At 45.5% G+C, this 12,263-nt stretch overlaps 1 protein-coding gene across 3 annotated transcripts in view; it reads left to right on the top strand.

Moving 5' to 3' along the window:
* LOC105920525 (atrial natriuretic peptide receptor 1) overlaps nucleotides 1-12,263 on the top strand; it is a 47,579-nt gene that overhangs the window by 28,139 nt on the left and 7,177 nt on the right. For 2 of the 3 annotated variants that reach the window (XM_036135632.1, XM_036135635.1), the window contains 11 exons: nucleotides 1,474-1,568; nucleotides 5,204-5,339; nucleotides 6,672-6,756; nucleotides 7,515-7,632; nucleotides 7,765-7,878; nucleotides 7,953-8,030; nucleotides 8,226-8,330; nucleotides 9,494-9,565; nucleotides 9,641-9,803; nucleotides 9,918-10,073; nucleotides 10,187-10,355. In XM_036135632.1, the coding sequence (XP_035991525.1) occupies nucleotides 1,474-1,568; nucleotides 5,204-5,339; nucleotides 6,672-6,756; nucleotides 7,515-7,632; nucleotides 7,765-7,878; nucleotides 7,953-8,030; nucleotides 8,226-8,330; nucleotides 9,494-9,565; nucleotides 9,641-9,803; nucleotides 9,918-10,073; nucleotides 10,187-10,355 (1,291 nt within the window). The remainder of the gene's footprint in view (nucleotides 1-1,473; nucleotides 1,569-5,203; nucleotides 5,340-6,671; nucleotides 6,757-7,514; nucleotides 7,633-7,764; nucleotides 7,879-7,952; nucleotides 8,031-8,225; nucleotides 8,331-9,493; nucleotides 9,566-9,640; nucleotides 9,804-9,917; nucleotides 10,074-10,186; nucleotides 10,356-12,263) is intronic. The other variant, XM_036135634.1, reaches the window with a different exon arrangement.

Genomic DNA, 12,263 nt, shown 5'->3' with positions numbered 1-12,263 from the left:
GGCTTCATTAAAGCTCCCAGCAGGACCTGTCAGAAACAGCCTTCACACCGGACCTTTGACAAGAACTGAAGCAGCAGCTCTGTCCTCTGACACTTTTTCTGCAGGTTCTGTCGGATCAGATAAAATAACATCAGGAGTTTTTTTCTTTGACACTGACTGAAATCAGGAATAATGACTGATGGGTCCATCTCAGGGAGCTTTGGGTTTTTCTGACTAAAAGAACCGAGGAGCAGCGCTTCAAGCAGCTCCTGGTTGGTTCTGGTAGTAAACGACCCGGCACCAGTCATCTTCTGCAGAGGTCGGGTTAATGAACCCAGAGTCCTGCAGCAGCTCCTGTCAGGAAGTCAGAGAACATGTTCCATCCAAACCCGGGCCAGAATCAGGTCCAGAACAGATAATAATAAAATAATACTCATTTTTGTTTCAATAATATTCATTAACTTTTTCATATAAAACACATGTTCAGCAGAAAGTCCTAATTTAAATATATTATGATTACTGTTAATATTGTTGTTGCTACTATTAATATTATTCATTCGTTTTATTTGTTTTTTTCATGGTAATGCATTTAAATGATCATTACACAAAACAAGGTCTCAGTTATATATAAAAACATGTCATACCATGTAAGAACTGGAGTAGTTTAAGAACATGTCTTAGGAACCCCCCCCCCCTTCTCAGTTCATAATAAACAAAGAATGGAACATCATACCATCATTATTGTGACACCTCACTCATCATTAATAGATCATAGATCATTAATCTATAAAATAAAGAATTTAACACAGAGCCTTGTGGAACTCCATATAAAGCCTTTTCCTGCACATTCTTACATATTGTTCTCTGTTTGGTAAATAACTGATTACCCATTTCAAAGCTATGCCTCTGATTCCATAAGCCTGTAACTTAGATGTTAAGATACCATGATTAATGGAATCAAAGGTCTTCTTAAGATAAAAACTACTGTATAATTTTATTTTCTATTTGTGTAGTAATATCTTCATTATTATCAATGCTAAAGCTGTCAAACGTTAGCTTCGAAACCCAAACTGTCATTTACCAAATTATGTTTTGCAATAAAAGAATCAAGTTTTTCTACAAATATTTTTTCCAAAACCTTAGAAAATTGTGAAAGCAAAGATATCGGTCAATAAATAGTAAGACCGTGTCTGTCTCTAGATTTAAAATTACCAGATGATTCTAGCCTCCTTGGTTCTGGGAAAATGCCTGTATTAAAAGAAAGACTGATTATATATTTTAAAGGTTTACAAATACAATCCGTAGTACTTTTAACAATAAATATATCTAATCCATCACTATCACATGATGTCTTGCTTTTTAATTTAGATACAGTGGAGATGATTTCATTTTCACTCACTTCACCAAGAAGTAATAATAGTAATAATTATTAAAATAATTCAGGGTTAGCGTTGGGGAGCAGGGAATCTGACCGTTGGGTTTATCCATCCTCAGGTGTGACGGGGCTCGTTCAGCTGGACGAGAACGGGGACAGAGAAATGGAATTCGCTCTGTGGGACTTGATGGACACCAACAGCAGCATCTACCAGGTGAACTCACACGGATAACAGAATATGCATAAATGGAATAATTAAAAATCCACAAGACCAAAGCCTAAAGCTATAAAATTTGCCTTAAATATTGTTTTAGAGAGAAAGAGAGAGAGAAAGATCTATATATATATATATAAAAAAAAATCTAATCAAGGTCACATCTGAGGTTATAGTTGCAGGTGTATAAAATGGAATTAGTTTTTTTAGTAGTTTCTATTTATGTTTAAGTTCATATATAGATATGTAAGGTGGCATTGGTGCTCATACCGATGAATATGCATGGGTTGATTTCAATTTTCTTGTAATTTTGTCAATAATTTTTTCAGTTGGTGGAATTGTCTGTCTGAAAATAATTCATTCAAATAAAAAAAAAAAACCTGCAGATTGCAGATCATTGAAGCAAACCCCGATCTGCTGGCTTCCTGTGATCCACATTTATCTGGCCTCTCTTAAAGTGGTTCTGATCAAGACTCCTCCAAACTTTCTGGAGGAATTATTCTGGATGCTCTCGTTCCGATGTGGTCCCATCTTTTCAGCTGAAACCACTTTGCTCCCTGAGAAAAGTCAGAAACCAGGATTTTAGATCCAGTATAACAGAATTTATTGTCCCACAGCAAACAGGAGACACCAGAGTTACACACTAGATTAAATAATGAGAAAAGCTGAACTTAAGGTTAAGCTGTAAAGCAAAAGAGAAAGAATTTATCATAAGGGGTAATTGTACAATTAATAGATAATACGGTATATTTTGATACAAATACAATATTCAAGTTAAACAGAGGAAAGACAGTAGCTGATTTACACAACAATATGAGATAATATGCTTGATTTTACAGCAACACCTCCGAGTAGCTAAAGGTTGTGCAAATGGACATCAGCATCTGAGAGAAAGTGTAAACTGTTCCTGATTGGATCAGAACCAGTGCAACCATCAGCATGGTGTGAACACTGATAGAGTCTGTGAGCAGCAGAGATGATAAAGTCTAGCAGCAGCTGGGAGGAAGGAGCTGTGGCAGCACTGCAGCAGCTCCATGCATGGAGGGGGGGGGGGGGTATGTCCCCTTCATTTATCTGCACATCCAGGTACATTTCAGTAATTACTGGTGTAACCTTTATACTGTTAGCAAAGTTGTTCTTGGGTGACAATCTTAGTTAAGCTTCTCTAATATCTTTTCCACATTTCTCTGTTGTGATATTTTCACACAAAATCGATTCCTAGAAAAAGTCTCAGTTTCTCCAAGTCTTTCATCTTGAATTTTGCAGCGAGCATTTCCTGCAGTTTTCAAAGCTTTCTCATCACTTGCAGCAATGAACACATCATCAAGCCCTCTTACCACGATCCCTCTCTCATTGCTGTCTGTCTTGTATACAATGATCTGAAGGATTTTGTCCAAAATGATTCTCACTCAGATACTCAGGTAACATTCTATATTCACGCGACGATGTTTTAAAATGAACCTTTCATTAGTGATTCCACGGCGCATCTCTCAGCCTATTGGTGCACGAAGAAATTTAACATCCAGCCGGTGTACACTCAGATTTTCCGCTGCTGCCCCCCCACCACTGTTTTCCAGCACACAGGCAAGTTGGTTGGGGGTTAAGGGTAAATGTCATTGTCTTTTAGTGATTGCTATTCTTCATCCATTCTTTTTGAATTAGATGAGTTAATAGCTTGTTTAAATGTAGCAGTAGTCACTATTAGCGCCTGATCCTCATATTCCCTGTTACATAATCCTTCCGGTAACCAGGCTTCTCACTCTCAGGGGGTTCTTTCTGGGCTCTAGGGGCCCAGTAGAATCCAACAGAACCTTATATAGTCTGTGAGGCGTTCCATGGACGTAACCCTAACCATCTCCTAGTGTGCAGGGGGTTTATAGACTGGCTGGAGGTGAACCAGGTTATGATCTGAGCCTCAGGGGAGGGAGGGCTGATCCACTCTGTGCTTTCTGGCAGTTTACCACCAGCAGGTCCAGTGTTTTACTGTTTCTACAGAGCTGCAGGTAACATCCTGAGGACAGGTGAGGAGGGAGGAGGGTTAAAGTCACAGAGAAAAAGGCTTTTGGGTTCCCAGAGAGCTGACAATCTGTAGGTCAGTGGTCTCCAGCCTTTTTAAGACCAAGATCCCCGACCTCCACTTGGTGGGAAGATCTACCTGTAGAGGCGTTGCAAGAAAAATAGCCCAGATTCTGCTTCAAACTTGAAGCCTTTTATTCATGAATGAACTCATAAATCAACTGTTTTTGAATTACATAAAATGTTTTGGTCCAACTGGACAGAATAATGCAACAAAGAAAACATTGTAAGTAGCATATCAAACTGGCCATAGCGTCACATCAACACATCATCTTCAATAAATCTCAACACAAAAGTAAAGTAATGACTTATCAAGTGCTTATTTCCTGAAGCGTCATTAAAGTCACATTAAAATCAACATTTTACCAAACAGAACTCTTATTTTAACACAATTATCAATGCAACTATAGGTACAGCTTTATGTCCAAGACAAAAAATAAAAGCAAGGCCTATTTCCTTTTCCAGGGGTTCCCAAACTTTTTTTAGCCGCGCACCCCCTTCAGGGTCCCAACCAGTTTGGCGACCCCCCCACGCCCCCCCCCACCCCCCAAAAAAAAGAATAAAATCTGTTGCAGTTAAATCCATACACCCATCATAACAAACGTTATGGGAAGAAAATTAGAACATCATTTGAATTAAACTGCAATAAAGTTGCAAAATCCACAACAGAATCCTGAGGATTTTCAGGTGCATCAGTGGCTCAGAGAAAGAAAGAAACGCTCGGATCGGCCACACCTCCACAACCTGAAACGTCTCTGAAGCGACCATCCTGGTGCATTCATGGACTAAACTCTGATGTTCTACCTGTGTGTGTTCTCACTTTGTTTATTTCATGCATCAGCTTCCTAATCTGAGTCTGATTCACAATTTACGTTGCAAAATACAAACACGAAGAACTTTAATTTGATATGTGTCAGAGAGAGAGAGAGAGAGAGAGAGAGAGAGAGAGAGAGAGAGAGAGATGTTTGGAGGCGATGTGCGATCCAAAGAGAGAATGTGTCGCTCAGTTTAATCTTGTAAATAACACTTTCGGCCCGAATTCCATTTTCCCTTTAATGACGAACACGACGAGTGAGGAAAGAGATGGAGAGACATTTGTCTTCTCCCAGATCCGTTGCAATTCTCTCCTCTGTTGCCTTTGATTCCCTGATTTCAGCCAATTAAGCACATTTGCGAGAATGAATGAAGTAGAGGCACAAGCTGGGAGCGCATATAAAGCACAATGCGTAGAAGAAGATAACTTCATCTTAAAATTAAGCGTAGAACAAGACTTAAAATAAATAGATTTTCACGTCAATACATTTTATTTATTTATCAAATTTGCAGTTTTTGATTTTAATTTTCACAAAGGAAATGTTTATTTACACGTCTTTATGGTGTGGGCAAACAACACCGTCAGACGCCATTACAGGTTTCAGGTCGCGCATCTCTGGTCTATTCTATCATCGGGATCTACAGGGAATGTTTCAAAGATCTACCAGTCGACCGCTGCTGTAGGTGATGCTCCTCTGGGCCCGGTTTTGTTATCTAAACTGAGCGGTTCTGGTGTCTCCCTGCAGATCGTCCTGATCTACAACAGTTCTGAGGAGCAGCTGACGGCTGTTCCTGGAACATCTCTGCACTGGCTGTCTGGAAGCGTTCCTCTCGACATTCCCTTCTGCGGACTGAAGAACGACTACCCAAAGTGCCTCACAAGTCAGTGGACCATCAGAACCAAAACGGGTCAAACTCAGTCCTTCAGAACGTAGACGGGTTTGATGTCAGACAGGTCGCGAAGCAAATGTTAGAACAGAACCCAGAACAGTTGCACTGGAGGAGAAGCTCAGCCCACATGATCCAGAGACTCAGGCTTTCATTAAGCTGCAGCTAACAGAACCAGTTCCCATCCGGATCTGATCCAGCTTCCAGGTTCCTCTAACAGACGGATCCAGAGATTCTCCAAAACTGCTGCTCTGAAGGAAAAACTCACCAGATCCAGATAAGAGTTCTGACCTGGTTCTAACAGATCCAAAGTCCATATTTATGTACCTCCAACTGATCCAGAGGCAGTTCTGTAAGCCGGGATCTGATTCTGACAAATTTAAACCGGGTTAAAACTGAATCGAAGAGCATAGTGGGGTGTTTCTGGCGCTGAGGAACCCGAGTTCTGCAGGTTCCAGATGTTTCTCTGCTTTTCAACACAAGCGGATCATCAGGAGGATCCTGCAGAACCGACGCACCTCACAGTTCAGTTCTCTTTGGGATTAATTCAGATTGAACTGGGCCAGATGTGCTGGAGCAGATGGAGGCAACAAGCTGCGGTGGACCCGAACCACTGGGTCAGAACATGATACCCTCATTCAAGATCAGCAGTAGTGATGATCGGTACCAGAACCAGAATCAGAGCAAGATAATAATTTCAGGTTACAGAGTTAGCGAAACCCACTGATCAGTACCAGGCCTAGTTCTGAGCTCAGTCTCTGGTCCAACAGAACCTCATCCTGAGCTCAGGCTCCGGTCCAACAGAACCTCATCCTGAGCTCAGTCTCTGGTCCAACAGAACCTCAGTCTGAGCTCAGGCTCCGGTCCAACAGAACCTCATCCTGAGCTCAGGCTCCGGTCCAACAGAACCTCATCCTGAGCTCAGGCTCCGGTCCAACAGAACCTCATCCTGAGCTCAGTCTCTGGTCCAACAGAACCTCAGTCTGAGCTCAGGCTCCGGTCCAACAGAACCTCATCCTGAGCTCAGGCTCCGGTCCAACAGAACCTCATCCTGAGCTCAGTCTCTGGTCCAACAGAACCTCATCCTGAGCTCAGTCTCTGGTCAAAGAATCTCTGCAGTGAGTTTGTGTATTAAAATAAAGGAGGAATGAACCATCTGACGGTTCTATTGGTTCCAATAGATCAGATGGTTCTGTTGGGTGAGATAGATTAAAAGGTTCTTAAGCTCCAGTTTCTAATGAGCCCAGAGGGCAGTGCTATCCGTGGCTCTGTGAAAGGTTCTGGTGGTTTTGGACCAATGAGTGAACGTCCTTGTGTCTCCCACAGAAACCATCACCATCCATGAGATGGTCTCCATCGTGGTCTTCTTCATCCTCACCATGACACTGACCATCGCCATCTTCATCTTCAGGTGAGAGCCGCCGTTGGGTCATGTGACCTCCACTACTGATCAGAAACAGAACCAGGATCCGGCGTACTGATTTAAACTGGTTTCAAACTGGTTTAAACCAGTGTAAATGATGGATTTCAGGTGGTTTTGTTTTATTGAACTGTTCCCAGGATTTATTTGGACCTGATGAGTTCTGATTCTGGACCTGATTGACGTAGAACCTGGTGTTTGGTTCTGGCCCAGATTTAACTGTGGTTTTGTGCTGAATTTTAGGTTTTGGGCTAGATTTTAAATAACCAGGTCAGAACCATTATGTTGAGAAGAGGGTTCTTGTACTGGACTGGTTTCATGTTTTTAGTCAGACTGGGATCTGTTTTGGACCGGTGTTGGTTCAGGTATGGTTCTGACTGATCTGATAGCTTCTCTTGCTCTGGTTCTGGACAGTATTCCCAGTCTGATCCACCAAGGTGAGACCGCTCAGCGCTCCTTGTTCTCCTGCCGCTTGAAGAACCCTTTGAGATTCTGTGTGGATAATCGGACTTGCTTTGCTGCTACAGAACCCGTTTAGATTTGACCCAAAGGTTCCTCCAGAATCTGCCTTCAGCTGAGGGAACTTCTGATGGACCTGACGTCAGGTTCTGATTCAGGGATCATGAAAGACCAACAAAACTCTAACCCAGCAGTCTCATCCAGAACCAGTCCACAGTCCTGAGCAGCAGCAGAACCCTCTGGGGTTCTGTCTGGATCCATTGGTCAGCGCCTTCTGTCCTCTGGTGCAGGAAGATGAAGCTGGAGAAGGAGCTGGTGGCCCAGCTCTGGAGGATCTCCTGGGACGACATTCACATGAGCAACCTGGACAAGGTTCTACGGAGCGGCAGCCGGATCACCCTGTCTCTGGTGAGTCCACTCACACACCAGGTACCAGGTACCAGAGTCCAACAGAACCAGGAGGTTCCCTCCAGAAGCCAGCACTAAGTTCTGGTCCTTCCATAACCCTGCTAACCTGAAGATGTGTGATCTGGTCCCCAGAGAGGCTCCAACTACGGCTCCCTGGCCACCGGAGACGGGATCCTGCAGGTCTTTGCAAAAACCGGATATTACAAGGTGGGTTTCACCTGCAGAGAGGATGAGGAGTTAGAACAGGTATGAGGAAGATGGGATCACAGCTTCTGGGTTGATTAGAAGAGCATTCTCAGCGATTCTGTTCTTCCGTCCAGGGGAACGTTGTGGCCATAAAATACTCCAACAAGAAGCGGATCGAGCTGAACAGGAAGGTTCTGTTTGAACTCAAACATGTGAGTGAACCCTTTTCCGTCCAGAACTTCTGAGCTGTGTGCTTCACTGTGAGGCTGAAGATGCTCCCAGAAGAACCCACACAGCAGCAGGTCACGTTTCTGGGCATATTTTGGTTCTGTTGGACCGGCCCGGAGAACCGACCTTCTGCTCCACAATGTTCCTGGACAAGTTTGAATGAATGTGTTCTTGTTCAGATGAGAGATGTCCAGAACGAACACCTGACCAGGTTCATCGGCGCGTGCATCGACCCGCCCAACATCTGCACCATCACTGAGTACTGTCCCCGAGGCAGCCTGCAGGTACAGCACACCTGTCTGCCACTTCCTGTCTGCCTGTTACCTGTCTGCCTGTTACCTGTCTGCCTGTTACCTGTCTGCCTGTTACCTGTCTGCCACTTACCTGTCTGCCACTTACCTGTCTGCCACTTACCTGTCTGCCTGTTACCTGTCTGCCACTTCCTGTCTGCCTGTTACCTGTCTGCCACTTCCTGTCTGCCTGTTACCTGTCTGCCACTTACCTGTCTGTCACTCACCTGTCTGCCACTTACCTGTCTGCCACTTACCTGTCGTCCACTTACTTGTCTGCCACTTCCTGTCTGTCACTCACCATCTGCCACTTCCTGTCTGCCACTCACCTGTCTGCCACTTCCTGTCTGTCACTCACCTGTCTGCCTCTTACCTGTCTGCCACTTACCTTTCGGCCACTCACCTGTCTGCCACTTACCTGTCTGCCTGTTACCTGTCTGCCTGTTACCTGTCTGCCACTTCCTGTCTGCCACTCACCTGTCTGCCACTTACCTGTCTGCCACTTACCTGTCTGCCTGTTACCTGTCTTCCTCTTACCTATCTGCCACTCACCTGTCTGCCACTTCCTGTCAGCCTGTTACCTGTCTGCCACTCACCTGTCTGCCTCTTACCTCTCTGCCACTTCCTGTCTGCCTCTTACCTCTCTGCCACTTCCTGTCTGCCTCTTACCTGTCTGCCACTTCCTGTCTGTCACTTACCTGTCGGCCACTTACTTGTCTGCCTCTTACCTGTCTGCCACTTCCTGTCTGCCACTTACCTGTCTGCCACTTACCTGTCTGCCACTTACCTGTCTGCCTCTTACTTGTCTGCCTCTTACCTGTCTGCCACTTACCTGTCTGCCACTTCCTGTCTGTCACTTACCTGTCTGCCACTTCCTGTCTGCCACTTACCTGTCTGCCACTTACCTGTCTGCCTGTTACCTGTCTGCCACTTACCTGTCTGCCTCTTACCTGTCTGACACTCACCTGTCTGCCACTCACCTGTCTTCCTCTTACCTGTCTGCCACTCACCTGTCTGCCACTCACCTGTCTGCCACTTCCTGTCTGTCACTCACCTGTCTGACATTCACCTGTCTGCCTCTTACCTGTCTGTCACTTACCTGTCTGTCACTCACCTGTCCTCCTGTCCCTCTGGCTTCCTGTCCTGCGTGTGTTCAGGACATCCTGGAGAATGACAGCATCACCCTGGACTGGATGTTTAAGTTCTCCCTCATCAACGACATCGTAAAGGTGAGCTTCAGGTGCACCAGCCTGTCTCCGCCTCCTGTGGGGACCGTCTCTCAGTCCCTGTCTCTCTGTCCTCAGGGCATGGTGTTCCTGCACAACAGCGTCATCTTCTCTCACGGTAAACTCAAGTCGTCAAACTGCGTCGTCGACAACCGCTTTGTCCTGAAGATCACCGACTACGGCCTGTCCAGCTTCAGGTCGGACGTTGACTCAGGAAGCGATGCTCACGCCTACTACGCCCGTGAGTCTCCTCTTCTTCTACTGCTGGCTACAGGAAGAGCACAGGGTCAACCTTGTCAGAATAAAAGCTGTTTTTGAATGAAAGCCAACCTGCCTTTCATTGGGTGTCGTGCAGAGAAGCTGTGGGTCTCTCCAGAGCTGCTCCGGATGGACTCTGCTCCTCACCAGGGAACCCAAAAAGGGGACGTCTACAGTTTTGGGATCATCCTGCAGGAGGTGGCGCTGCGTCGAGGAGCCTTCTACCTGGAGGGAGAACTACTCAGCGCGAAAGGTAAACCAGAGAAGGTCCGGCTCAGGAAAGGACAATAAGACGAGGGTTCTGTTTAGTTCTGCAGACCAACAAAAGCCAACATGGTTGTTGTGAGTGTCCTGGTGCCTCTGCAGAGATCGTGGACCGGGTGATTCTGGGCGAGTGGCCCTGCCTGAGGCCCACTGTGGACCTGCAGAGTCACAGCCCTGAGCTGGGTCAGCTGATGCAGCGCTGCTGGGCCGAGGAGCCGACAGAGAGACCCGACTTCAACCACATCCGCCTGCTGCTGCGCAAACACAACAAGTAAGAAATTCAGAGTCCAGTTCAGTCCAAGCATTCCAGGTCAGCTCGTCCCAGTTATCAAACGGTCCGGTTCAGTTTAATCTCCAGGCTGGGTCAGAGTTTCTCTCTCAGGAAACCTCCTGGATGAACCTGGAGCCTCAGCGGACCGCTGCTGGCGTTCAGTCGCTGACTCAGCAACACGACCGCACGCCGCTAACCCCGAACACTGAGATGAATCCGTTCCTTTTCCTGGGACATCTCAGGTCTCCAGGTGTGGAGCCGTTAGCTGCTTCCTTGTTTTATCCCCTGCTGCGCATGCTTTGGTGACGTACCTCCGTTGTTATTAAAAATAAACAGGAAAGCTTTAGTTACTAATATACTGAGCAAAGCATAAAACACCAAAATAACAACTAATACGACAGCAGGACGTGATAATCCTTCATAAAAACTTTGTGTGCAACCAGAGTGAGATGCTGACATATAAATAAAAAGTCAAATAACGAGGCTGTGCACCTTTAAGAGCATTTTAAAGTAGATGTTAAAGGAGCCGCACTAATGTGCAGGAGGAGTTATTCCACCATTTAGGAATAAGTTAGTTTAACTCCTGGAATCACACCAACAACCCCACTAGGGTTCTGTTATCGCCTGCAGTGAACGTTCCTGTTTCTTGGTTCTCTTCATGTTTGGCACTTTGAAATGTCCTCTTACTGAAATGTGCGTCTTTCATCGTGTCCTGGCTTCAGTCTTCAGGTTTCTCTTTTTTCACCGTACATGCACCAGAAGACCTCAGCCTTGGAGGAGTCTTTATTAACGAAGCACCAGCTGGTAAACATCTAGCGCATGTAGAACCTCTGGAGTTGGACCACTGGGCGTCAACTGGCTGGTCTGAACAGAACCAAAGCGCTTGACTTATCAGGAAGATGCCTACAAAAAGCGCCCAGAAGCTCTGATCCAGGAGTCCTTTCTATGTCAGAGGGGGTTCATCTAGGAGAGGAACACAGACAAGCAGATAAACTCTGATCCAGTTTTCAGGTCCAGAGGATGAAGGAGAGTTCAGTTTAAGTAAAGCTCAGCCAGCCGGTGCGTCTAGGAGAGAAACGGTCAGAACCAGCTGGATCATCTAAAGATGAAGATGTTGACAGCAGCAGCTCAGATGACCTGCCTCTCCTGGATGATGTCACAGCTTCTATGAAGAGAAAAAAGACAGAAAACAAAAATTAAAATAACAACAAACAATGCAAGGTCATGAATAATGAGAAAATAACACTATCAATAAGAGCATTAATTTATAAAGAAGTTAAATTGCTGCCCTCTGCTGGTGGTTCTGTGACACTGAGGAAATTAAGCAGGGAACTGATTCTTTAAAGGTTGCTACAGGGTTATCTGATTAAGATCTACAATAAAATACCATAATGACATTTTCTCTCAGGTGCAGAGTAGCTACTTGTTTAGATGGATTCAAATGCAGTTAAAATACTTTATTAATGCCAGAGGGAACTCATGTTATGGGGTTTCTTCACGGAGTTGTAGGCGCTGACGGCTGCAGGCAGGAAGGATCTCCTGCAGATTTCTGTCTTACAGCGGATCTGGAGCAGCTCTGACTGAAGACTCTCTGCTGCTCTACAGCAGTCTGATGAAGAGCATCCTCAGGGTGGTCCATAATGGTCTTCATTTTAAGAACAATCCTTCTTTGCTCAATCCTCTCCAGAGGTTCTAGAGGAGTCCCCAGAACAGAGCCGGCCTTCTTCATCAGCTTGTTGAGCTTTTTGAAGTCAGCAGCTCTGATGCTGCGGCCCCAACAGATGATGGCAGAGGAGATCAGGCTCTCCACACAGACTGATAGGTCTGCAGCATCTTGCTGCAAACCCTGAAGCTGCCTGAGGAAGTCCAGTCTGCTCAAAGGTTATGGTCAGACAAGACAGAGTTATG

Source organism: Fundulus heteroclitus, chromosome 3 (genome assembly GCF_011125445.2).
Source record: "Fundulus heteroclitus isolate FHET01 chromosome 3, MU-UCD_Fhet_4.1, whole genome shotgun sequence".
In the NCBI taxonomy this organism is placed as follows: domain Eukaryota; kingdom Metazoa; phylum Chordata; class Actinopteri; order Cyprinodontiformes; family Fundulidae; genus Fundulus; species Fundulus heteroclitus.
This window is presented reverse-complemented; position numbering and strand designations above follow the sequence as displayed.